Here is a 27,781-nt window from a genome sequence, read left to right as displayed (position 1 = left end):
GATTAATAAATAAAAACCTGATGTCCTGGCTGTTTGGAAGCACATGCAGTCATCCATTTTTAATAAGAACTCTGGGAAGATTAGCACCCTGCAACAAGAGCTTCATTTATGGTATTGCCAGGCTTAGTGGCACAATCAACTCTCTTGGCTGGAATATGCTCCTTAACTCCAGGTGAGAATTTAACCAAGTTCTTTGCTTCTCCTCATGGTGTGGAGAAAATCCACCTTGAAATATTAGCTCTCTTGAGCATGTATAACGTGCTAAACATTTGTAAGATAGACTATTCACAACATTTATGTGCAGCCAGTGGAATTTAATCTCTTTTATTTCTTGCTCCAAGTCTTGTCAGTTGTTTCCCCCCGTTCTTTAGTAGTCTCTTTAATATGGTTTGCACATACTTAATATATTCCCTCTGAGGTTCTCAGCACACTTTCAAGAGCTACTTTTGCCTTGCTATGACTCTGCAGCGTATCTAGAATGTAATAGCACTATAATATACCTTTTTTATAGATATATAAACTGAAACATTGAGAAGTTAAATGGTTTGCTGGTGGTTGTGTTCAGAGTCAATGACAGGAAGGAAAGAATTCACAGAACTGGACTATCAATATCCTGGTTTAACCTCCAGACACGGTAGTGCAGTCCATCTCACCTAAGTTCAGCTGCCTTTAAAGTAGGTGCTGTGGCAAAATGAGTTACTTCTTCTTTCTATCTGGTCAAAGCAGAGATGAAACTCACAAAATCTTTTAGTAGCTATTTAGGAGATGTCAAATTAATTCTGTCTTGTGAGATCCCACTTCTCTCTGCTAACTATGCATGGAGTCTAGATCTGATATTAACAGCTATGGTGAAGATGTGTAATATTAGGTGAGACAGATCCCATCCGAGCTTCCCTTCCCATAAATTTTAATTCTGAGTGCTAAGTGGCTCTTTATCAAGGTTTCAAGGAGAATACTTTGGCAATAAGATTAATTAAATACTTAAAGGGAAAACTTGGCTGCTACCAGATTTAGCCCAGGAAGAAAGGGTTTATTGTCACAGAGCAGTGAGCTGTGTATGGAGAGAGGAGGAATTCTGGAGCAAAGTTTTTAGCATGATGGGTCAGTGCCTAAGTTATTTAGGCACAGGGAGGTTCATCTGGAATTTTAAAATGTGCTTAAACACTACTTCTGTAAGCAGTTTTAAATCCTACAGAGTGATTGTCTAGTTACATTTTAAGGCATTTTTTTAGAATCTGTCCTCAGGTATTTCAGGGGGGAAAAAAAAAATCTATGGTTATCATAAGGGAGGTTGAGCAAGGGAAATTCATATTTCAGAGGGGGAGTAAAATATACCGGAGAAACCATACTGCATTTGGGCACAGTGATTTATATGCTTGTAGGGATTAATAACTTCTTTACTTCATAACTGCTTCACAGCACAGCTGTGTCTCTCAGCCGGCACTCTCAGCTTTCAGAGCAGCAGTGACAGCCCTAGACAGAAGTCCATTACTGCAGGAGGTGAAATGGCACAGTTGAGCCATTCCCAAGCAATAAACCAGAATACAATGGTTGTCTGCAAAGCTTGACAAAGAGGTATATGAAGCTGTTGAAACTCTGGCTGGACTGATAGTTTGTCTTAATATCTAAAATAACTTGTTAGGTCTCTGTGAGACCACTGCATAATAATCTTGAGCAAATGTATTTCATTACTTCTATACTGCCACAGTCTAAGTGCTGCCTCTTGTTTCATAACTTGCCAAATGCCTGGGGCAGGAACTATGATTTTTCATAGTAGCAGCTACCATCCACTGGTGGCTGAGGTTCCTAGGCACTACCATTGTAACCGTTCTGTTCTGATAATTGCATAGGTAAAGAGGCAGATGATCCAAATTTCATGTATTCCTAGATGGCTCACTGAATTGCAGGAATACAGAGGCAATGATAAGAGGTGGGGGAGGGAGGAGGGAAGGGAAGGAAGTGAGAGGTGTTATTGTATAATTTGTCATTTTTTTAACAGTGTCAATCCCTAAAAATAGGCACTCATCTTTAGAAAGTTCAGGATTCGAGCAGAGTAGGGAAGGATCCTGTGCCGATGTCTGAAAATGTTTCTAATGGAATTTGGCTTGCTTCAACAGAATACAGTGATAGGTGTGTTTTATGTTGGCCTGTGAGAAGAAGGTAAGAATTTAATTATGAATATCTTTGTAAATAGACCATTTATCATCATGATGGATATAAAGTCAAAAACATGGCATAGCTGGCAAGCGCATTCCTTAAGTGAATCTAACCTGAACTTAATAAAGAAATGCCAAACTAACTGCAAAACACTATTCTGCCAAGACCCAGGCTCCAGTCAATCATCCTGCCAGGTGACACTGCGTTTAATGCTGGGACAATATATCACTAACCATCTCAGCTGCTACCAGCTCAGCAGAATTAGACTATTCACTGAACAAAAGCCAGGGAAGCACTGCCAGTGGCAGAGAAGTTGCAGCCGCTGCTATTCTTAGAGGGGTGTGAACTACAGCCTGCGTGGAAAAGGAAGGAGGAAGAGGGGAAGTAGTCAGCCCTGCTCTTAAATACCCCAAAGAGGACCTGGTGGCAGCTCTGTCAGTTGCCTAGCTGCTCAGTTTGGATGGAAAATGTGAGGCTGAGGAGAGCAAAGTTCCGTGCCTGTGTCACTTCGCTGGCTGACGGCAGAGCCGCTGGTGATGCAATTTGTAAGTCTTCAAAACATGACAGCTACTCACTAAAGATCTGGAAGAGGTGGGGATGACTCTTCTCCCCTTTTTGCAGTTTTTTGAATGAAAGAGTAGGGATGGTAGTTTTTATGTCTCAGTTAAGCTCAGGAAACTGCCTTGCCGAAAACCTCAAAAAATTGCTGTTTGTTTTCTCAGGCATCTTTATTTTTAAAATGTGCAGTTGCTTTCCATTATCTATTCTATCCTAACCACTGTGTTGTATTTATGTGTATTTACTCTCTGACTAATTGAAAATGTTTGTCTGCTCCTGAAAGTGAAAGAGGTATGTGAATTTGTAGCAAGTGCAAAGGCATATGTGATATTTTAAGTGTTTCTTTTCTCCAAAGTGTGTGTTCAAGCACTGGAGTTGCCCACATGCTTCCAGACAGAAATTCAAGAGTTAAAAATAAACTGGCACAGCTGAGGAAGTTTGTATTTCCTATGACTTTGCAAGTTTCAGGGAATGTTAAATGCTATTTTCCTTTGGTCCTTTACCTCGGTGGTAGAATCGGTGCCCAAGCTGGGATATGGCTTGGAATTCTGGACAGATTTTTAAGGGTGGAAGCCACGAGCTGCCCACTGATGGCATCAATAGGTCAGGTTTTAGAATGGCACATAGGCAAGTCAGTGCAGGAGGCATCTCAGAGAAGCATCAGCTCCTACTGAGATCCTGATTCCTCAGGAGCCCAGAGCCCCTGCCTCACACAGAGGCAAGACAGTGCCAATCAGCTGATTGGCAGCATGTCGCCTCTTTGAGAGGCAGCGTCTGTTGGCTCCTGCAAAGTTCCTGCCAGCATTCTTAAACTCTAATTTGGGAAAGAAAATTGCAATCTGGCATATCCCTGTTGGAAGGTTGCCGACCTCTGCTCCAGACTCAGAGAAACAGTGGGATGAGGCTCCCTTTGTTCCATGCATCAGGAGTGGGCATCTGAACGTGGCTCCTCCTCTGAAGGCAGCCCAGGCAATGGAGCTGTCCACGTGTTGACAGTGAACAAATTGTCTCTGCCTATTGTTGCTGAATGAGCCACTAGGTAACCAGATTGATTTTATGATCCCTCACTGAGTGTTCAGGACTGGTGCTTGAAAAAGACATCTTTTATCTGTCAGCCAGTAAATCTCACATTGAGTTGCAAACATACTGGAGAGCTAGAATTCAGCAATACAATTTTTATGAATAGAAACATTTTCAGAATAGACACTCTCCTGAACACACAGTTGTTTTACAGGAATTAAAGAAGTCCTTATGGTGGATGGATAAGCCAACTCCGGATAAAATAAGAACCAGTCTATACTTTGATCTGCTGTTTGAACAGAACCGTTTTGAAGAACTCAGAAAGTTCTGAGTTTTGTTGGTCTTTTTGCCTTCTTCCTTGCTTTTCTCTTTCCAGGTTTAATTGCAATACAAGACAAGAGGCTTGTTTGCCCTATTATTGACGTGAAATCTATCAGATTTGCAACAAATGGGTTTTCTGGTTCATCAGCATTACCCAAGCTCTTGGATATTTGATATGCATATAAAGCAAAATGCTTTGTTGACCAAAATCCAAATACCACACCAAAGAACATGTCAGCTACAGTGCCCACCACTGTGAGCCTCATCTTTTCAAAATAGCCATAAATCCCCAGGGAGGCAAACTAAGTATAAGCAAACCTTGATTTTTTCCCCCCTCAAATGAATTTTCACGACATTTCCAGGTCATCCAGTAAGTAGTATTCCATTTTAGTAACAGATGATTGATGAGAGGGCATCAGAGGAAGGTGCAGAATATAGTCCCACTGAAATCCACTCCAGTCTAATCTTTTCTCTTGTTTTCTACATTCCTTGCTGAGTATTAGAGAAGTCAATAGCATACTAACAGTGGCTCAAAGAAAATAGCCTCTCAATAAGAAAAATTGTGGCTGTTGAAACAACAGTTTCACCAAAGTTCCATTGGTAAGTTCTTGTAGCAATTCTGTGCGCTTATGCACTCTTCTCTCTATTTTGAAAGTGCTGTAAAAAAATTAACTAGTCGTGGAAGCCCCATAAAATAACTACTGGGATTTTTTTAGGATTGGGATGCTTAGTGCTGGGGTCGCCAAGACCTTAAATATCTGAAAGGAGCTGGACCAACACTGGCATTGTATACTGGGGAATTCCTGCCCTCTGGTCACCTGATTGAATTATTAGGCAGCTCATCTTTACCTCAGTGATGTTTTCTGTATCTAAAGATGACATGACATGTATTTTTTAGTGATGTAGGTTGAAATCAAAGAGTGCTTATTATGTAGTCATGATTGTTCAGAAAAGACCAAGTGTCTTTGAAGTGTTTTTTGAGACAGAGCCCTGATAATCCCATAGTACTTAGTTCATGCACACAGCGATGTTGTCTTGGCTGAGTATGTTGTTTAACTGTACTGTTAGAGCCCTGTAAGGAGTCCTGCACATATCCTGGTGTGGTTTGACAGTAAAACTTAACAAAACTTGACTTTTGTCGCTCCTTGAACATTTTAGAGGCTTTGAACAGATACTAAAGGTGTAGTACACCTTTACATTTTTCAGAATCAAAGAGAGTAATTCCAAGAGATTGCTAACTACTAGATTCAAACTCTGGAGTTTACATGTATTTCCAGCCTGTTTCTTGTCAGGGTGTTTTATTCCAACCACATCCATTTTCGTTACACAGGGAATATCTTGTTCCCTTTAACTGGAGGTGCACTTAGGCTCAGATCTGCAAGTGTTTAATGTGAACAGTGACAGAGCCTAAGTGCCTAAATGAAATCTTGTGATCCCAAGAACCTCCTCTTAGCTTCTGTCTGCCCTGATTGTGCTGAAACTTCCCAATTGTGAGAGATCCTTAACTTAAAATAAAGTGCACTCAGAAGCGCTGCTTTCCTGGTTGAAATGAACAGCGTAGCACTTATCTTCCTCAAAGATCTCTCTGGATCCACAAATGAAGTGCTGCGCTGGGGGGTTTAGTCTCCCCTCTTGCCACAAGGGGATAAGATTGTGTTTCCCACTTCTGAGGAGAGTGGCCTAACCACCAGAATGAAGGGGAGGCTGGGGCTGGCTGAGATCTGTAATGTTTTTGATGAAATTGTTCAAACTGGCCAGAAAGAATGAAACAGTAATTTGGCTGCAGAAAGATATTTCTATTCTATCTTAATGAATTAGATAATTAAACAATTTTAATGCTTCATCCATGGTCATTTTCATGTAAAATGGAAGAACAGGCCATGGAAGAGAGTGTGGAAACTGGAGGGCCATCTTGTTGTGTATTTTACTTGCAGTGCTAGTAGATTGTCATTGTGCCACTCTAATTTCCCATCAAAGAATTCCTTTGCACTTTGTACCAGTTTCCAGACAGACTTTTGGTCAGTAGTTGCACCTTTAGTACCTGGTGGTTGGAATCAACCTTTGGGAACAGCAAGGCATGAGGTTGTAGCCCTCAGGCAGAGGAGGGCTGGCCCCAGCTTCTCCATTCCCTGGGTGTCCTCACTGAACATGGAACAGTCATGGAACTGTTTGGTGTGTGGGACACAGAGAGCCTTGGGCACTGCCCTCCCTCCTTCCTTCTCTGGCAAGGAACAAGGTGATCCCTTTTCTTCTCCTAAAAGCAGCAGCCTAATAAGGTCCAAAGGGACAGGATAGACTTGAATTGTGTGGTCCAAGGACAAGGAGCAGTCTCTTGGCAGCAGTGAATTCAAACACCAGTGGGGGTAGTATTTAAATTCTGTCCCCACGCTCTTTAATAAGCTCCTTCCACAGATCAGGCTGTATAATGTCTAAGACACCTAATGCAGCGTATAGACAGCTTATGTGTGTAACAGGGAGTGTGTTCACGTAGGAGTGCCGTGTTCCCACTCTCATCTCTCTAAGGAAGATGCTCGTGATGTTGACTTGTATTTGCTGTAGGTATTGGAGGCTGTTGGGTAGGTTTTGTCATGGGTGGGTGATGAAGCAGGGCTCATTGTCAGGGTGTCAGCAGGGCCTGTGGGGGCTCCCCCCAGGCTGGCTGGGCAGGAGCAGGGCAGCTCCAGCTCCAGGCATGGGGTACATCCACAGGGCCAGGATGTGGGGCCATGGCTGGGCAGGTTTGGCAGGGCTGTGGGGAGCTGGAGACTGGCCATGCTACAGCATCCTTGGGATGCTGCTGATGCTGATAGCCCCAGGGCTGAAATGGGGTCCTGAGTAGGGTGGAGGGAGTCCTTAGGGTGGGCTCCAGGCCCTGGCACCTGTCTCTAGTGATTGAGTCAGACCTGCTGGGCAGCAGCTCCACCAGATGAAAATGGTTCATTTCTTCCTGCTTTACATTTTCTGAGCAGTCTGATAGGTTTGCTTTCACATCCTTTGAGATTAGTCTTTATTTCAGACAATGCTTTCAACACTAAAAGGGTCATAAAAATAGACATTTCCTGAGAGCTTAGAAAGAAAAACTGTTAGTCTCCTATCCTTCTCCCTCCCCCAAATTATTTGATAATGGAATGGGAAGCTTTCCCATAATTTTTTGCTTGATTTTTGCTAATATGAACCTGTCAAAGATCGTGGCATTTCCTTACTGTGTGATGTGGAGCCAGCTGGAACCAAATAATCCACCCACGTTTTTCATCATCTTTGTATTCTGATAGGAGCTTCTGCTTAGCAGAAATGAGAAAATACCTGGTTTTCCTTTCTTGCTTTCATGGTGGCCACATTGAGGTCGTTTCTTCTTGGCTGAAGTGTGACTAAACCCAAATAAATGTGACCAGACCAAAAATAACAGGTTTTCTGCCTGGAACCAACACCTTCCTCTTATGGCAGTTCAAGAGGAATGCAAATTAAGAAATGACACTTTCCTTTCTACTCACTGTCCCAAATAAATATTTTCTAGGATGAGTAAGGAACGTTCCTCCTTTGCCTTGAAGGTACAGAGATTTGGGTCTGAAATCTGATACCTTCCTTTATCTTTAACCTTCTTTCCTTACAGAAAGGAGAACTTTCATGTGAGCACCTGGACCTGCTTACCAGAGAACATGAGTAACTTTTGCTGTTACATGAATTGTACACTTCTTAACAAAAGCCATCTAAAGGATGGGCAGCCAGTGCAAAATACAGCTCCTCAGCCCCTTGGTTTCCAGGCCTGATGCCTCTGCAGCTGGAGGCAAGAATCTCTCCCATTTCACTTTCCCATTTCCACCTTCTCTCTTAGTCTGTATTGCATCTGTTTTAATCATCAGTGTTCTGTATGTAACATCTCTCGAATCTAATCCATTGCTATGGACCCACCTAGTGACGGCTTTATAGATCCTTTATATATTCCTAAAGGCACTTTTTAAAATCTTTTCATTATTTTTGTTAGGCTTGGCTTGTTTGGTTTTGGGGTGGGGTTTTTTTTGGTGTTTGAAATATGTCTCAGTACCCAAAATGAACACTTTCTTTGAATGCTTCCTTCACTGAGAAAGCAATGATACGCGGTTACATGTGAATAAACACCTAAGTGCAAAGGAATATGGTCACACTTTTCAGAAAATGTCCACAAATACTATGTAAAATACATCATGACAGGCAAGAATTGTCTGTAGTCTGTGTGTGAGGAAGGTTTTGATCACTGGTAAAGGAATGGAAGTGATCAGTCCAGTTCAGAATGATGCTGAGAGGTCTGCCCAGGGCTCCTGGTCTGTGTTGGAGCCAACTCAGGGGATGTTCTCAGCCTGAAACTTCTCTACACACACAAACTGTAAAGAATTAGCCACATTCTATAGTTTTCAGAGATAATCTACTGCCTTGTTGCTTTGTTCAGTGATATCTATGACATTTTTGGACAGCCAGAAACAGCTCAGCAACCCCTGACTGCAGCCACTGGTGCTGAATATCTGAAAATCCTGGACAGGTGCTCCTGGTTTATGCAGAGTGGTTATGTGTAGTCAGGCTAATGAAGCAAAAGTGCACAGCATTCACTGTTCATGTGATGTGGGATCCAGTTAAGTGTATGTCATGTGTCTGTTGCCTTTGGGCTGCCCACGGAGGTGGGGGATGAGCCTCCCTCCTGCTATTCCTGGTAATCATGAACCTGAAAATCTGAGTAGTCCAACAAACAGTTTCTCAGAGGTTTGCTCACTGTAGTCCTCCCCATTTAGTGGACTCCCTGTGTTATGTTAGTAAGTGAATATTCACATATGAGCATTCATTGTGGTACGCAGATCTTGTGTGTAACAACCTTTAAAAACACTGTTCTAAGAATTTTTCATTGACTATCCTGTGTTTTAGGGATAGGTTGCAGGTCCTCTATGGACATTGGAGAGAGTGGCAGAGATTGTGAATATTTACCAATAATGAAGCTGTGTTTGCAGGTAAAGTTTTAGTACAATGAGATATGTTTTAAGGTTTATGAGAAATATGTCTTTATTTCAATTTAAAAAAACCCCAATGTGTAAGGTTTTGATTAATACTGAAATTCTTCCATCCTGGTTTTATATTCTTGCTCTCATGCTTATGAAAATACTCAAGCCATGCACAGTAGCCAAACAGAACTCTGCACTCATTTGTAAATGCAAGCCATTGGATAATTTCTAAAAAAACCCAATGTGTCTTCTTATATGGACTAGTCCAACCATGTGCAGAGACTATCAAAACTCTTACATGGTACAAAATGTACATCTTGTACAATCTCTAGGTTGCAGAAACCTATAGTTCCCTCAGTTCTGGAGAGCTGATGCCATTTCATATCACCTTTCATATCAAAGACAGGCTCTGATTTTCTAGATATCCTTGGTATCAATGCATGGTTAAAGTTCATTAAGCCCTGAAGGCTTCCCAAGTCTGGAGTATGGACTTGGCTCCATGTTGTTGGAAAACTCGATTTGCACAGCTCACTATACAGTGTTAGGAGAGGAACTGTGGCCTTGGAATAGGTGTGGCTTAAAACGGGAGGACAACAGGAATATTGCTAGCTAGAAATGTGGGCAAACCCCATCCAAAGCAAGCGTAATGTCTTGGGATGTATTGAAGTTACATGGAATAAATTCAGGTATTTTCTAAAAGGCTATCCATGTCATATTTGTAAATATTTTTTCCCCTCTGTACTTTAACACAGAATAATAGTCAAAGGTTTTTTTCCTTGCTACTGTAAAACAGAATAATAGGTAAAAAGGGTAACAGGTTTGCTGAAAAACCAAATTATTTCCTAGCCACGTTCAATTGTGTAAGGCTTAAGAGGGAAATCCAACCTATAGCCATTCCTTTGCAACATTAAGGACTGGCTACTGTCAAAGAAAAAAGTGAAGAAAAAGCAGGTGCTAAACTCATCAAATGAAGAGCAACAGAGCACTGGGTAAAGTTGGACATATCAAAATGTGAGACTGGAAATTGATGATGAGCTCAAATAGGGCTGCTAACTTAATATGTATTCTTTCCTTTTAAATATTGGCTTCTAACCTGTAAGGTTGGAGAAAGCCATTTTTCTGCTTCTCCTTAATTGAACAGTAGAATTGATGCTGAGAATTAGTCTAATGACTTTTCTTTCCTTACTTGATAAATTGGTTGAAATGGTAATAAAAAATAAAATTAGGAGACATATAGATGAGTGTTGTGATACAATAGATATCCATCAGCATAGCTTTTGTGGAGAAAAAAAAATATGTATAAAGATAATTGCTTGAGCTTGTCAACAAGTAATAAAATACAATCATTAGATTTCAATGGCAGTTTTTGAAAAAGACCTTCACAAGGTGCTTGAATAGACTGACTTCTGTATGAAGAAAAAGCTACAAGACTTTTTAGGGAAAAGATAAATAATAATAAAATAGAAGTTTATTAAATAAAAGAAAGGCCGATCAGTTACTTTTTTATTTTTCCAGTTTTGATAAGAACAAGTCAGTCAAATGCAAACACACAAAATAGGAAACAATCTTTTATGTAACTTGTAATTTGCTTTTGGCTCAGAAGTAACGTATATTTGGATTTATAAACTTTTCTGAAGTAATAAAGCAGCTAAAGCATTCAGCAGGAGATAAGGGACAGGAGTAAGTTTTCCCCCTCATTACAGAACACTTGTCTAGTCTGGGCCACCTTGTTTGAAATATCTAGAAAATAATATAATGGAGACCTGACTTTTACTTTGATGCAGGCTGTACTTTGTGTCTGAGGCAGAATCCTCACTTAAATTCAGTGGTGATTTTTCAAACTAACATAAGAAAAAGAAATTGCTTTTATTAAGTGATGTGCATTTTTTTCATGCAATGAAACACAAATCCTGGCAACGTCATGTTTTTGTGGCCCTATGTGTCATGGCCCACAAATCAGCCTAAAAGCTGTGATCTTTTTAGAGATTATAGGCACAAAATTCTGTACAGTTGCTTCTGTGCCAAATGCCTGTCCTGGCTGCATACAGCAGGTTTTAACTTTGACTACAGTATTGGGACCCTTCTGAAAAATTTATGGCAAGTTGTAAAATAAATTAAAAAGGGCAGTTAAAAAAACAAAACAAAACAAAACAAAGAAAAAACTGAAAAAAAACCCCACCCCAAAAACCACAAAGAAACCAAAACTCAACAACGACAAAAAAAAACCAAAACAAAACAAAACAAAAAAAAAAAAACAAACAAAAACCCCATAAACAAACAAACAAAACTGAAGAGAAAAAAGGTAGATGTCTCCTTCTCCTTTTATTTTCCACCCAATTTGCACTTCTGGAAACACCTGCTGCCATTCTATTGCTAGCTCAGACTTCCTTAAGGAAACAAGTTTTGCCTGTGACATTCTCACTTATGAAATCCTTGCCCAGATTTTGAACCACATTGCTCTCAGGAAAGGGCAGTAGCCACATGCAAATATCAGGAGAAATGGTTGACAGGACTCATCGTGTGGGGGCAAATGTTAAAAAGGTAAGTACAAATGTGATTTCGTTTCTTGAAAAAAGTGTCAAAAGACTATCTTACATCTGATGTGGTGACATTACACTGTTTCTGCATTTTGATGTTTTTCTCTGCATGGCTCAAACTGTTAACATTCAGAAGTTGTCTAATTTATTTTATTTTATTTATTGGATGGGGTCAGACACTGTAAATTATGGACTGCATTCTCAGTGAATCAAAATATTTAGGTTGCTTGTGTGGTTCAGTCCTTGGCATCATGTCACTAATTACTTTAACACAACTCTAAAATAATGACAAAGAGAAAATGCATTGAAAAGAAAGAGAAATTAAACTTTGTACACCAAAACAAAAGCCACATTAGAAATAGAAAATGTTATTGAAAGCAAAAAGTGGGTGACCAAATGTGCAGTCTGGATTCAGTACAATGTTACATGGCAAGACAAGAGACACTCAGCTTTGGATCTTCTCCAGGCAGAGGAAAATTTATGACATAAATTTCCTTTGATAAACGTTCCTGAGAAACTTCTTTGTATTTTTATCTTAATGAATGTCTGCTTGTCTCAGTCCAGTGGTCTTTTTTTTTTTTTCTGTGTTTTTATCTTTTTTTTATATCTCCTTTCTGATTCTTTTATATTCTGAATATACCTCAATGGCAACTGTTGAAGATCTGTCTTACAAGCTAATTGGTACTAGAAAGTAGTCAGCCCTGTACCTGGGTTGCTTTAGGGCTTTTGAAGAGTGTCCCCAGATATTCTGATTTTCCCATATTTATGCTTCAGAACTCTGTGGCAGTATTTTCTCAGTTTTTCCCTGTACAAGGTACAGAAGCATTCCCAGGGGCCTTTAGCATTCTACCCTGGCAATGTTTCTAGGCTTTGGCTGTCCCATGTAATGAGAGATGAGAAGCAAGAGTTAAGCCTCCATAGAAATAGCAATAACAAGCCATTGGTCTGCTTTATACCATACTTACGTATTTATTTCTCTGTAATAGTGGCTGAATTGAAGTCTGTGTGCTGAAAGTAGGAGTTTAGATTTTTGCTTTTACTCACAAGTGGAAAATCACTTATAAAACTTCATCAGAGCACCGTTAAAATAAATTAAGGGTTATGTATGCTTTTGTAACTTCAGAAATGAGATGTAGCTCTACATACTCATGGATTGCTGTTCCCTGTTTAAGGTGTAAGATGGCAACGTGTTTTATATCTCCTTCCCTTGCATTTAATGTCATTAGAATCAGCGCTTAATTTAGAGTTTAATCTTCATGGTGACTCGTATAACAAGTTAAATATCAATAGACTACATTTAATAAACACTGATTTGTATTAATCTTATCAAAGACTGTATACATAATGTAGGGATCTCGTGCATGGCATACTAGAAAGGAATATATTTCCAAATTTTTTCTGAATTTGACATTTCAGTATCTCTATTTATGAAACATTTTCTAGATAGCAGTTACACGTGTGAGTCCTTGTGATTATGCAGACTAAAAAAGAATATAATAGAGAAAGAGTTTACATAATGTAGAAATGTTACCTCTTTTTGTGTTCTTTGTCTAATTGCAGCCAAAACTGTAACCTGGTTCAGAGAGAGGATATTTCTTACAAAAGACCTATTTCTGCACTGCTCCTCCAGTAAAAAGTGAATAGCAAATGGTAATATTATTTGAAAGAAGTTTATATTGCTACTTTTCGTAATCCAATGAAGCATATAAAATGGAGGGCAACCATGAATTAAACTCTGTTTGAGTCTTGCACACCTGCAAAGAGTTCAGTCTGGTTAGCTCAGGGTGGCTGTAGTTGTGTGCTAAAAATGTCATGAATGACCGTAATGGCACTACAAGAAAACCACTTCTAGTAAGGAAAGCAGACACTCAATGTACGTGTGGGTGTGGAGAATTTGGATGGCAAACACCAGAGCAAACCTCATGACCACAAGAGGAAGGCTGGAATGCCTTCACAAAACACATAGGACTGGGTGATGTGGACTATTCCAAAACACCCTTGCACTACTAGTTGCATGTCGGTTGATGATCAGTGGAAGCAAACCTGTTTGTTTTAAACCTTGGTGTACAAGTTAGAGCAGACGAGGGTGGAAAAAGCAGTGAGATTAGAAATAGAGAGACAAAATGTGATGACTAACCTTGTTCAGTGGCTCAGTCAAAAAAAGGGACAGAATTGTTATTGTGGGATAAGAATTGTGACAGCCATGAAGAAAGGCCCAATGGGTCAAGCAGGAAGGTCTCCATTTCAGTGCACTTGGAATCACTCTCGACAATTATTATCTACCATTACAAATAGATCAAAGTTGTGGTTTTAGGATACTCAGGCTCAGAAGCTTATGCTCCCTGTTAAGTCTTGATTTCTGCCAACCCCTCCTGTGCACAAGCACCAGGGAAAAAAAGGGGTAATTTCTTTGCTGGGAGTCAGTTCTGTGTGTGAATGTGTTGGGGTCGTTGCTGCATGTATCATGGCAGGTATTTACACGTTCACAGCAGCCATTGGGAACAACCCCGAGGGAGAACATCCTTGCCGGCATTGTCCTTGGAGAGGCTGAAGGTTGGGTGGGCACTGATAGTAAGCAGACCTGTCACTCAAGGGAATCATCCCTGTGACCAGCAGGGAAGAGGGGCAGGGACACTGGCCTGAGGTGAGGCTGTAGGCATCAGTCAGGATGGGATGTTCCGTGCCAGATAAATACACTGAAAAAAGAACTCGGAGCAATAGGTTCCTATTTTAGTAACATTTCGTGTTCAGAACCTTAATGAGGAACTGTAAATTTGAAATCCAGTTATCTTCTTAAATAATTTCAATCACAGTTCCCATCCAGGGGTATGCTCTCTATTTTTATGACTTTTTTATTTTAATGGTCCTGGTTTTGTTTATTTTTTTTTTTCAAGCTACTTCTGTACAGACCAAAGACACTAAGACAAACAGTGAAGAGACCTTGTATGCAACTGAAAGTATACAGAAATAATAAAACAATAATAACCCCTAAGACAGAGGGGATTGGGAGATTGAGAGACCAACACAAGACACAAAACCAGGATTGTGCCATCTCACTAATATTTGTCCATTTCACAATTAAAAGTTACTTATTGCTAAAATAAGTAATTTCATTTTAAATGTGTTTACATCTACTATTTTAATTTCTAAAAATCCCTACTTACATTATAGTTTTCAAATATATTAATGTTGAGATTCCTTTACTCTGGCTGATTCAGAGTGGGCAGGATAAAAGAGTGAGTTTCAACCTCCTTTAAAAAAATAAATAGGGACTTTATTGTAATATTCACGGAAGTTTGAATTTAGATGAAGGTTCAGATTTCTTTTTAAGGGTAGCATCAGTCCTTTTTCACAGGGAAGGTTGCAGATGGTAGGGCCTTGCTAAAAGTGCAAGTGAATAACTGATAAATGAGGGCTTCCCACTTACAAATGAGATGGTTTTACTTTTCCTTGAAGAAATGCAGTAAATTGAAAAACTCTAAATAGCACAGAAATTTCAGTCCTCCAGACCGCCTTCTCCTTCTCAGATTTTGCTATACTATATTCAGCATTCAGTTTTGCCAACACTGAACATGCCTGATGTGGCATTTACATTCTTTTAAAAAAGGCATACATTAGTTTTATTTCTAAGAGTTAACTTCTCCTCTTGACACATGTACTTAATTCCCATTAATGGAAATGGCAGCTAGGCATGCACACTGGAAGGAAAAATCTGTTCCTAAGCATATGATCCAAACTGCATTGTAGCTAAACATTTCCGTGCTCTGAAGTAAGCACTCATTATTTGCAAGATATTTTTCATAATAAATGCATCAACCCCGCTCTATTCTCCCTCCACTCTCCCATAGTGTTTTGCAAAACACCCTTTCTTAGAAATCTTACAGATTCATTCTTAATGCTGCAGTTGTTTTGAGTGTGTGCCTAAAAAAGAAAACCCATTTAGGATCTTCGGAGTTTTGCATATTTTCTGTGAGAATTTTCCAGTAAATCGTTCCATGGAACATCTTACATTGCCTTGGACTTCGGAGGTCTCTATTATTAAAACCTACAGTGGAAATAACAAAACCCAAAAAACCCTTTTTCCCCCCCAGAACTTCCTTTGCTTAAAGTATTGCAGTATATACCAAAAGCACTAGACTGAAGTGATATCATTTGAGGATTAAAAAGAAAAAAAAAAAACAGTTTCATTTAAGGTTTTCCTTCTTCCAATAGGCTTGTCTAGAGACTTTAGGATTCTGCCTGTTAGATATTCTAGAGTTATAGTATTTCTAACTTGAGCTGGGTGGATAATTGATTTTTTTGGTTCACCTATTGAACTGGAGAACCACAACAGGAAAAAAAAACACAAAACCAAAACAAAGAAACAAACACACCCCCCCCCCCAAAAAAAGAAAAAAAAACAAACAAACCAAAAAAAACCCAAACAAATTAGCAGTTAAGCACAAAAATTCTTATAGGAGTTCATGATTTCAATTGTGTCCCCTCATCCAAATGAAAATCAGGGCTTTTTTGTTTAGTTCAACACAAATTGTCCTCTTTTCCTGGGACTTTTTTGTTTTGGGCACCCCTTAAAGGAAGCAAAGCAAGAGAAATACAGATTCACTGAAATGTTAGGGGAGTAGTAACAGGGTTTCAGTTTTTCTCATCAGTTAAAGATATTTTAACTTGTATCTGAATTCTCAGTTTGAGAAGAAAGAATTGAGAGCATTAAATGTGGATGCTGGAGGTTGCAAGTGGGTTTTGTAAATACGACCCACTCAGTAAAAAGGGGCACCAGAGCTTCCTATTACTAGTCAAAATTTCAGAACAAGGTAAAATTTCTTATGTTAAGAAGAATACATACATAACATACATAACTTGCATGTTATGTACATTTTCTTCTTTCTCGGTGGTTATTTATCCGAATTTCTCAGTTTTTCCACTTTCTGACATGCTAGCAGGCTTTGTGACACGTCCTGGCAATTTCTAAAAAGCAAACTAAAAGTTAATGTGAAATGATTTTTAGAAAGGTTTCAAGATTAGCTCAAACCACTTAACTTGACTCTTTTTTTCCATCTTGCAATTGCAGTTGAACTTATTATGAAAAAATAATTTTATCAGAAAGTCTATACATAACTGTCTATATTCCAGTAATATATATATATATATTATTCATATAATCCAGTGTAGTACAAGGATACCATAATACAGTATTACTACAACAATAATAGTAAGTTGATTTTTATTCTTTCTTTTTGGACACCACTCTGTTTTGCCCCAGTCATCTGGGAGTGGGAACTCAGTAGTTGCAGAAAACATAAAATGAAGGTAATGGAGAAGAAGGTAGCACAAAATGTATTGGGGTAAGAGTAATTCTAAACTAGGCTAAGTAAAAGAAGAGTTCATGTCAGAACCATTTAGGGGAGAGATCTCTATTTCCTTCCTTACTTCCTTTTCCTCTCCCCTTCTCAGCTCTCCCTTTTGCTCAGTTATCTTAGTTTTCTCTCCCACACTTTTTTCTTTTTTCTCCGCCTTTTAATATGGTTCTCTCTGCCTCTTCCTAGTCTAGCCCAGGTCTTCTTCTGTAATTCCTGATGTTGATGGTGGTTGCTTTGCTTTGTAATCATATTACCTGAGAGCCAGCAAACCAGGAGCCCCAGTGTGCTTGGGGGAGGTTTGTGATCGTTGTCCTGAAAAAACTCAAATAGGAAATGATATGGGAAAGGGGTAAATCCATGTGAACAGGCAAAGGAAAGACATGGTAGAAGAAGGGCACTTGTGGAGTGCAGCTGAGTTGGTAAATGGATATAAGGTTCGAGCTGAATGGAGTCAAAATACGGTATTCCTGTTCTACCCAACTGGTTGAGGTTTGTACTTCTTTCAATAAAAGGTGGTCTTAATCTTCCTCCAGATGTGGCTTCTGTGTAGCTTCACTCTGTAAACTTCCCCCAAGGCCAAGCGTGAGGAAATAGGAGAAGCAAAGCAAGAGCTGGGACAGAAGGAACAGCATTTTGTGGATGGGCAGTGGGGCATCAAGGGGAAAATGAAACACCAAGAAGAGGGGCCCTACAGAATGTGAATACAGAAATGAAGCATGTTTTAAACAAAACAGTAAAAGTAAAAAAATCTGGGGGAAAAATACTCAAACATCCATATATATATATATATATATATATATATATATGTATGTATATATGTATATGTATGTTTCAGCATCATAAGGGCTGTTGTTGGCTGTGAGGCACGTGGGGTCTTTGTTTTTCATTCTTTTGCTGGAGTTGACTAACTGTGTCAACTTGGGCAAGCTACTAAGCCTGCCTGCATCTCAGTTTCCTCATTTGAGGCCAAATTCTCTTACTAAGTAGCCTCCTACTCCACACAGAGATTTGCTGGTTTGAATGGAGCCCCTGCAGAGTGAGATACTTTTCAATACAAATAAAGTTTTGGAATCGGCCCTAATTATATTTATTACCTGCAGAGGAGTAATGTGAGACTTAACATGGTTTGAGACCCTCAGATGAAAGAGAAAGTATTAGGAATTGTTCTTTTTAATCATCTGCTGCCTTTTCAAAGTCTACTTCATGGCTGTCCTAAAAGGGATAGCTACCAAAAAAACAAATGAAAAAAAAAAAAAATCCTGTACACATTAACAGGTTCGTCAGGCTCCCATGAAAGGACCTCTGTGGAAAATATCATTTGCGGGGGGCTACCGGAGGGAGTTGGTTTACCCTGCCCCGCAGTGAGGAGCCATTAGATCTCCCTCATGCCAGGAGGTGACAGATTGTGCTCGGCTCGGAGCGCCGTGGTGGTGGAAGGCGGGCCGGGGGCTGCCTTAGCAGATCCTCCTGCACCAACCACAGCAACCACGGCGCCTTGGCAGGCTCGGCCGCGGCGTTTCCCTCCGCGCCGGGGCCGGGCGCTCCTGGCTGGTGATGATGCACAAGTCGCGAGTGGGTTTTGCTCCTCGTGATCAAAGCCAGCAGAGCCCAGACTTCCAGCTGGTAAATGCCTTTATACCAACACTGGGCTGATTGGCCTCTGCAATGAGCCTGCTGGTTTCTAACATATGCACCGAGAGCGAAAAGCAGCAAATTAAACAGTGTAGCTGTTGGATATTAAAAATAATAAGCTTTTTTTTTTTTTTTTTTCTGTTTGGCAGTTTTTTCTTAAGCCAGTGGGCATGAAAATGTTGAAAGTTTTATAGATGCTCCGTGCAAATATGCGTATTTCAAAAAGTAAACTTGCTATCTCTGTGCCACTGGGAGGCAGGGATGAGAGGGGTGGCAACGGACCTAATCGAACAGTTGTGGGGTCAAAACCACGTGGGTTTTAAAGGCCCTTAAACGTTGTCGAGCTGCAGATTAAAAAGGGGAGAAGAGAGAAAAGAATTAGGGCAGGGGAACTGGAAAGAATGGCGTATAGATACGCGGTCCTCTGTGGGTGTGTATGCACGTGTGTGTGAAAGAACAGGGAGCCCAATTTTTTTCCTCTTTTTTTTTTTTTTTTTTTCTTCCTTTCCCCTCCCGCCCCTTGCTGCGAGTTCAGTGCCAGGCCGGACACGGGCCGCGCAGACTATTGCGGCATTGTGCGCTCCGCTCGCAGGGTAGCCCCCGGCTAATCCCCGCGGCTCGGACGGGAATTTCCCCGCGGCGTTCTCCCGGCCGCTGCCCCCTCTCCCCGCCGGGCCGGGCTCGGGAGGAGCAGCGCTTCCCTGCGGAGCGGACAGGGATGCGGGTGTCCCCGGGGCGGGATGCGGGGGGTGCCGGCGCCTCCGTCCCCGCGTGTCCGAGGCTCCGATACCTGCTCGCCTTCCTCGCCTGCCAGATTTTTATCTGGATAATTGGAAGTGCGGCGGAGGCTGCGCTCCGCCAGCCAGCCGAGGGGCTCCGCAAAGCCGCGCGTCGTCCACCTTGTTATCAGGGGTTGTCTGGGCAGGGGAAATGAGAGGGAGCCAGGACCGAGGGAGTTCTATTGCTCGCCCCGAGAGTGGGGGGGGGAAGGGGGGGGTGGTTAAATAGAAAACGAGAAAAGCCCTAACACATGAACGGAAAGTTTATTTTTGTTGTTGTTTGAACATCCGTGTGTGTGCGTTCGTGTGCGCGCCCGCTGTTTTGGCATGTGGCTACCTTTTCCCTTGCACACAACGGGGCTGTTTGATGGAGTTTGGAGCTGAGGAAACTTTGGGTTTGTTGCCAGGACGGTTCGCAGCACTTTGTGGAAAGCAAGAGCTAACAGTGAGACCGACAGAGTGAGTGACAAGTTGTTTACAGGTTTCCTTGAAGGGGCCTCTGCTATATTTCAATCTGTCAAAGTTGCTTTTCTTCCCTCAGAACAATGCCTGATTGTTGTGCGGGGTGGGTTTTTTTTTTTTTTTGGTGGTGGTTTTTTTTTTTTTTTCTTCCCCTACCCAAAGAGAGAGAGAAAGAGGGAGAGAGAAAGCGAGAGACCGGGAAGGGTGGGGGGAAAGGAATGAAAATTCTTCGGAGCACAAATGCCTTTGGTAACATTTTTATGTGTTTGATCTCTTCTCCCCCATTTCAACTCCGAGAGTTGATAACTGTTTCAATTTAATCAGTCTGCTCTTGTTTTATCTTCTTTCTCCACTGATCTTCCTCAGCGCAGGGGATTTGCTCCTGGTTTGCCGGTTTAGGTGGATTGTCGGACTGCTTTTTGGTTTTTTTTTTTCTCTCCCCTCCTCCCCACTCCCCCTCCTCCCCCCCCCCCCCCCCCAGCCCCCCCTTATCCCCTCCACCCCTCCACGTTTTTTTAGGACATTGAAGGAGTTGACTTTTCCCGTTTGGCGGCGGCGGGCGAGCAGAATTAAAAGGAAAGGACAGGCCCCCGGAGGTCGCGCAGCGCGGCGGGGGGAGCTGCGCGATCATCCTGCTGCGAGCGCGCTGCCCCTTTAAGAGACTGGTCAAGGAGTCCTCGCTCAGAGCGAGCGAGCCGGGAGGGAGGGAGGGAGAGGGAGGGAGGGAGGGAGGGAGAGAGAGAGAGCGAGCGAGCGAGAGAGAGAGAGAAAATCAATCGGTTTAGAAGGTTTGGACTCACTTGACAGGTTCAGTTGGAGGCGACCATAGGTGGCTGCTGTGACAAAGGGAAATTGTGCTTTTCCAGCATGCTAACTGACCCTGATTTACCTCAGGAGTTTGAAAGGTGAGTCGAGTTGTTGGGGCGGGGGTGTGTGTGTATGTGCGTGGGGGTGTCTCTTCCCCCCCCCCCCTTTTTTATTCTATTTCGTGTTTTGTTTGCTATTGCACTATTATTACTATTATTATTATTTATTGACATTATTATTATTATTATTATTATTATTATTATTATTATTATTATTATTATTATTATTATTATTATTATTTATCCGAGCACGCCTTGTTGGGCGCGCGTGTGCGCGGATGGGCAGCGGGCACACGGACACGCGGGGACGGGCGCGCAACTCCGGCGCTCGGCGGCGGGAGGCCGGGGAGAGGAGCGTCCCCCCCGCGCCACCTCGGCTTCTCCAGCGCCGTGTCAGTGACCGGGCTGGCCGGCTCCGCCAAGCCCCCGGCCCCCGGGCGATGCGCCCGCGGCGCGCAGCTTTGTTCCGTGGCCGCGGAGGCTGCCGTGCCCTGCTCCCCTGCACACCCTCCCCTAGCCCAGCCGGCCCGCCGAGCCACCTTCCTGGGCAGAGCCTCGCCGCTGCTGCCCGGGGACTCCCCGGAAAGCGGTCAGAGGATGCCCGGCGGCGGCCAGGCGCGGGGTTCAACTTCCCAACCTCAGGCTCCCGTCAAACTTGGGAAGGCGCTCTGTCGAGCACATGACCTTTTGTTGATCTAGCAGGAGCTATTATTTTTAGGCAAGTTAACATCCAAGCCCTCCGTCAGGAGAACATCTTTCTGCCTGAGAAGAGAGGGAAAAAAAAAAAAAAAGAAAAGAAAAGAAACAAAACCCAAACAGAAAAAGAAAGGAAAAAAAGTGAAACTCTTGCCTCCAAGTTTTGGCCGTCGCCTCTGTCGCGGAGTGTCAAGAGCGGGGTCTGGGTATGACGAGCGGGCTTCGGGTATGACGTAGATGTGCCCGTCTCCCCCTGCCCGAAACAGGAGCCTTCCCTGCTTGGAATCAAGTTTTTTTGCTGTCACTGGTGATGGCTTGTGACCTCCGAGAGTTTAGTCTTTATTTCATGGGATCTGGTTCTCCTAAGATGTTTCGGAAGCGTTTTCTCAGGCGCCTCTACATACGTCCATTGATGGTCTCGCATCCCTCCCCTCCGGCTTCTTTTTTAAAGGTTATTAATAGCCCCTTGTGCGGCTGCAGTAAACAATCCAAACTTTCATTTCTAAGCAGTAAATGAGAGAATGCCAGGATGCGCGTTACTGAGGTTTTTCTCATCTTCGTGAAAGCTACCTCCTGTATAAACATTTGGTTGTATCTGACTATGCAATACAAGCTAGGTGCTAGACCAGCTGGTTAAAAATATGCTAAGTCAAGCTGTTCATCGTTCAAACCTACTGAATTTGATAGTAAAGGCATAGAAAAGAAGGCAAGATAAAAACATTTTAAGTGGGCTGAGGAACACACATGCAAAGGAAGGACAGGAAAGAACACTTGAATTAAAAGATCGGAGAAAATTAAAATTTGGAAAGGCAGAAAAGAACTATTTTAACGCTTTCAATCCTTGTTCTGAAACTAGAACAACGCTTCCTTACTAGAAAGTGAAATTGGATTGATTACTCTACTCCAAGGTTGTCTTTAATGCAATTAATTTTCCAGACTTGCAATACTTGGCATTTTCCTTTGGTTTGTTAGCATTACAATAATAGAACAAAATTGGTTTTGTTCACGTGCACTGTATTAACTTAGTTCAACTACCTGAGGAAACTGTTACTGTTTCTAATGTCAAATTTGATCTGACATCATGATCATGTATTTGTCTTCTTCATATAATCGATAGATTCAAGTATTTCATCTGCTTCACTAAGTTTATACGTAGAAATTTATAAGCAAGCAATTTTGATTATTCTTTGAACTTTGTGATCAACACAATGCTTGTAAACTCTCTGAAGCAGAATGAAGTCCTTTCGTTTTCCTGCTGGGGGACTTTTTTTTTAGCTGAAGTCTCTCTGCATTATAAATATAGATATTTATATAAATTTTATATATAAACAAGTCATTTGGGGCAACCATCATCCTTAGAATGAGCTCCTCTACTCTCTTCTTATTTTTTTTGCCCCTAGGCATACGTTTCATTTTCAGAGATCCCAGCTTTGCTCTTGTAAACATTCTAGTTAAATAATCAATACGCTGCTCTCCTTTTGCCATGCAGATAATAGCAAGCAGTAGAAATGGGAAGCAATAAAAACGAACCTCAGGACATGCAATTTTTTTTTTTTTTAAATTTGAAACCATTTTCCCTCTGCAGTTGAAATTGGGGATATAGACCAGTATCTTTGTTAATCATTACCATTTGTTTACATTGTGTGTGTTTGACTATAGTTACACACACATACACAGACCCAGACATTGTCCATGTCATGTGTGTGTGTTTGTCAGGAAACAGCCACGAGGACACACTTTCTCTTGCACGGAGATCCTCAGACCCACAGATGCCTGCGGAGTTGACGTGTGTATGTGTGTGTGTGTGTGTGTGTATGCACGATGCACAGATCATTGTTTTTCAGATGTTTATGGCAGGTTCTTTCCTTGGATTCTCAGTCAACACAGCTCTTGGAGCACATTTCTGCAGTCGCTCGGGGTCCAGCTTGTCGTATCTGCGTGTCCCACTTCAGTTCTGTTACTATTATCCGTCTCCCCCTATTCGTTTTTAAACTTGGATAGCAAATGACAAGGAGATAAAGATTTGTCAGGCAAAGTTGTTTGCAGTTCAGGTCTCAGAGCATCTGTATGTCTCTCAGGAGGTTGTTCCCCTTTCCCCGTTGTCTTTCCTGTGATGTTTCAGTGTATCTCAGTGAACTGCAAACACTTCAGAAACTTTCAGTCACCCCAGCTGAAGAGAGCTGAATTCAGGGGACTTCTCTTCTGTGTCTGTGGCCATTAGCAAGGGGAATTTACGGTACACACTTAGAATGAAAATGATCCTCAGTATCAGACAAATAAACACTCATTAATTCATTCAGCATCACGGGCAAATTGCAGTAGGTTTTGTGAATTAACATGTATAATTAATTACCGTGCCAAAATTGAGGATTTTCGTTCTTCCCTGAGAAGTTCCTTGCACGCCTTTATTTCTGTTTGGGGTTGTTCAGCTGCATGATTGAGAGGAGCATCAGAATGCGTACGGTGAGGGGGATGATGTTTGCAGCAACATTGTAGGGAGATATTATAACTGGAATCCACTCCATGTGTTGCACAGGGAAAGGGTAACTTCTGGGATGTACTGTGTGAGCGCTTGTGGCACCCTGAATTGGCTCTAAAGGTCTTGAAAAGAATAAAGTCTTTTGTTGTTTGATTTTTGTCTCTCTCTCTTTTTTTCTTTTCTTTTCTTTTTTTTTTCTTTTTTTTTTTTTTTTTTTTTTCCTCTTTTAAGTTGGGTCATTATACTTAAATATAACAAGTCTGGCCACAATAGAAAGAAAGTTTACTTCACTGAGGATAAGGTAGAGACAATACAGCCAGAACCATTGCCGACAGCTGGGAAATTTACAGAATGATAAAAACTCAGAAATGCCCAACATAAAGTTTTAATGTCTTAATAAAATCTGATTAATGAAAAATAGATAAAGTGACTGCTTAACAATATCCCTAGTGTATGGAATGTTCTTAAACCCAAATTAATTACTGCATATTTACATTTCTCTGTAGACTGAGAGAGAGGCTATGCTAGGCATCCAGACAGAGTGACATCCTTTCTCTTTTTCGTTGTTTCCTTTACTTTTTTTTCATTTTTTATTTTTAACGTGCCAGTTGAAGGTAAAGTGGCATGCAGTGCTTGTAGAAGAAGGATGGGTGGGTTAGTACCTCCGTAGGGAAAAAAGGCAGAGCTGGGAAAGACAAAAGGCATAGATGGGAGTAGTGGGGATGGGGACAGTAGAACAAGTTCAACATTGGCAGTCACCGGTGGCGTGCTCTCGGAACGTTCTCTGTTCTAGTGAACAGCTTTGAGAAAGGGAAGGCTTAGGATGTAAAGCAAGCCTCTGCTGGGAGGAAAGAAATATACTTAGCTGCTTTACTGCTGCACTGCACGAGTCATTTCAGACTCCCACTGAATTTATTTTGGGGTTGTACCAACACTGTCAAATGGAGAAGTCATTTTCTTAAAAGGAAACTTTGCGTATTCCTAAGTGCTTTTCTTAGCTAAAGTTACCCTAAAAGCTTTATTCTCCTGCATTTGCTGAGAATTTTGGAGAAAGAATAGTACCTTTCTATTACTCGGCTTGCTCAGAATGATGTTCCACTCTCTAAAATCTACCTGTAGAAGCAGGTTCTTCCATTTAAAAGGTTGCTTTACTATCGGGCTGAATAGCTTTTAACTTCATTGAGGCATTTTGGAAAAAGGACTTCATTGCTTGAGTTTATGGTTTTAGGGGTCTGGGATTTGAAGGATAAATAGAGTGCCAGTGTAAAGTTGCAGATACTAGTTTTTTGCAGTGACAAAAATTTACAGTTTTATTTCTCTGAGATAAGCCTAAAGGAATTAATGCATTTGCAGACTATTCAGTAATGTCCTGCATGCACTAATCTAATTTGTTGTGCTTATGCTTGGCTAGGAAGAAGTTGACTGTTACAGATTACAGATTTTAATGAACATCTCAATAATTTACCAGTTGCTGAAATTGTGAACTAGTCTTGGAAGGCAAAAGCCCAAATGAGAGAGCTGATGAGTGACACACCAGCCTGCACAATTTGACTGTTGTATTCATTGCATTTGAATCAAATTGGGAGTTTGGCATTACTAATTCTGGGTGGCTGGCTCATCATATGCATTCAAGGAGTTAATTAAAACACACACAAACACATACACAGTCTCCCACCAAGCATCTTGCCGTGTTTATGTGCATAGTGTGTTTGATTGGTACCTTTACATAGGCGAGGAATTGTTTTTCCTTCTCTTTCTGTCCAGAGATCTTAAATATATAACTAGTTTACAAAATATTTACTGCTTCTCAGGGAGCTTTAATGAGCATTTATGGCTTTATCATTTAGGAGGCACAGAGTATCTGCTTGAGTTACTTAAACATGAAGCTCCCTGATAGGATAGGAATATGTGTCTGTGCAAAGTGAAATATCTGTAGGTGTATAAAATACACTTTAAACAATATTTATACAGGAAAAAGTGTCTCCTCCGAAGTTACAGTTACAGTTTCTTTGCACGCTTTTTATACTAGGCTTGAAATATAGGGTAACTTCATGTTTGTGTGAGATACCTGTGCCTTCACAACTGTTGCGGAAGTCAATTTGGCATCCCCTTGACTTTCCATTTTATTTTATTTTATTTTATTTTATTTTATTTTATTAATTTCTTGCTCAGGCCTGGTTATAGCGTAATTAACTCATAAATGGAAGGGGAAAAGTGTTGTCATGTTTTACCTGTACACACTGAAAATATTCAGTGCCTCTGAATTCTGTTACTGTAGTCGAGGGAAAAGAAGTGCTCACAGTAATTAATCAATAGCTGTAGTGCCTCTCTGATGATGGCAAGGAGTTTGTTGTTTAACAAGTAGCATCCTTAAAAGCGAAGAGTGTTTCCCTCTTAAAGTTTCTATGGATTTTTATCAAATGTGGAAAACGTGTGAAGTCTCCTTCCTACAAAAGGTAAAATTATGTCATATGTAATATGTTAAAACTCACAAGGCTGCAAAGTAAGCAAATCCTCGTCACTGTACTGAGTTACCTAAACCAGAACTTGTGGAACTTTTGAAACGGGCTGTTTTTCTCTGGAGCTTTGGGTGGCTCTGGCCAGGGCAAGCGGTCACAGGGATTTGATGACGGCGTTTGTCCCGTTCCCATCTCCTCCCGCAGCCCCGTTGTCAAAACACCACCAACCATAGAGTTTTCACCCACGCCCTTTGCCGAGGGTGATGGTGTTGTCTCAGCTCTCCCACACCCTCCAGAGGGGCTGCCTTGCTCCAAGTGACCTTGTCCAGGCTGGCTACCAGGGGTGCCGCGGGGTGTCCAACGCGCCATAGCCTCCGCTTGAGAGACGCTGCATGTCACCTCCACACCAAGCCCTGCTCTGCCAGCTGGGAAGCCAGGAGCCTCCAAAAGTTGTTCCTGAGCCCACATGTCCTTGTGACAGCGTGGAGCTCTGTGCGCTGTAGTTGTGGGGAGACAGCAAATTTAGACAGGGTTCTGGAAGAGTTTTAGTGAGCGAACGCTGCTCGCAGGGGCCATGGGACTTGAAAAAGAATGTGAGAAGTGAATGGAAATTGTGAGGTGTGCAGTAGTAATTCAGAGAAGCTGCCTGTCGTTTTTTTTTTCCCTAGGATAGGTGCAAAATTTATTTATTTAATTGTTTTAAGCAGACTAAGAAGGGAATGTTGAATTCCGTTTGCTGGAATTATCAGGTGTTAGTATGAAGTTCAGGTGCTTCCCATGGTATTGGGGGAGCTGTTTGTTTTGAAAGAAATTGGTAAACATTTTCCAGCATCCTGGTTTTGATCTGGCTTGGCACGTCTCATCAACTTGTCTTTTTGTCACGTCATTTAAAGAAAAAAAAGTAATTCCAACATGATGATCTTATTTTTGACTTGTGGAACTCAGAGGTAAAGTGAAAATGAGGAAAAGCTTGCGGCTCGCTTTGGAAGTTTGAAATGGCATTGACCTTGTTTCCCTTAAAAGTACTGTGGGATTAATCAGGTAACATTTTTCAATTCTCAAGTTGTATTTATATTTTACTATTTTTTAAATTTATGTTTAGTATTTTGGATTTCCATTTCACACTTCTGGTTTTTTAAAAGACCAAGTATTGAAATTCATTTTGGCATATGCTTTTTGAGATCTGTAATAATTTTATTTTGTTTTGCCATGCAGTTCTGGTTTTTTGTTTTCTCAAGTTCATAGAGACTGTCTTAAGTTTTTTGGGTTTTGTTTTCCAGGATGTGGATGTCTCAGTGCTTTTTGACCTAAACATACCATGAAATGTTGCCTTAGTGCTAATTTTCTTTGTGATTGTATTACAGTCTTATTACTACTCATCTGTTTCTGTCATAACAGAACTCTGTTACATTTGGGGGCAAAAATATTAGCAGAGTGAATTGATATTTAATTTTCTTGTGTGAATACTCAAAATTCTTTTTAGTGTTGAGGAAC

At 41.3% G+C, this 27,781-nt stretch overlaps 1 protein-coding gene across 10 annotated transcripts in view; it reads left to right on the top strand.

Moving 5' to 3' along the window:
* SOX5 (SRY-box transcription factor 5) overlaps positions 1-27,781 on the top strand; it is a 455,968-nt gene that overhangs the window by 145,171 nt on the left and 283,016 nt on the right. For 7 of the 10 annotated variants that reach the window (XM_066184396.1, XM_066184394.1, XM_066184393.1 and 4 more), the window contains exon 1: positions 20,537-20,692. The exons of 2 other annotated variants lie outside the window; for them this stretch is intronic. In XM_066184396.1, coding sequence (XP_066040493.1) covers positions 20,655-20,692 — 38 coding nt within the window. In that variant the 5' untranslated portion in view covers positions 20,537-20,654. Of the gene's footprint in view, positions 1-19,924; positions 20,037-20,536; positions 20,693-27,781 lie in introns of those variants that run through there. One more of the 10 variants, XM_066184391.1, reaches the window with a different exon arrangement.

The sequence above is a fragment of the Chamaea fasciata genome, unplaced genomic scaffold, assembly GCF_029207755.1.
Source record: "Chamaea fasciata isolate MVZ Bird 193981 ecotype frontalis unplaced genomic scaffold, bChaFas1.0.hap1 SCAF_5, whole genome shotgun sequence".
Taxonomy (NCBI): Eukaryota; Metazoa; Chordata; class Aves; order Passeriformes; family Sylviidae; genus Chamaea; species Chamaea fasciata.
The sequence above is the reverse complement of the archived record's forward strand: the minus strand, read 5'-3'. Positions and strand labels throughout refer to the sequence as shown.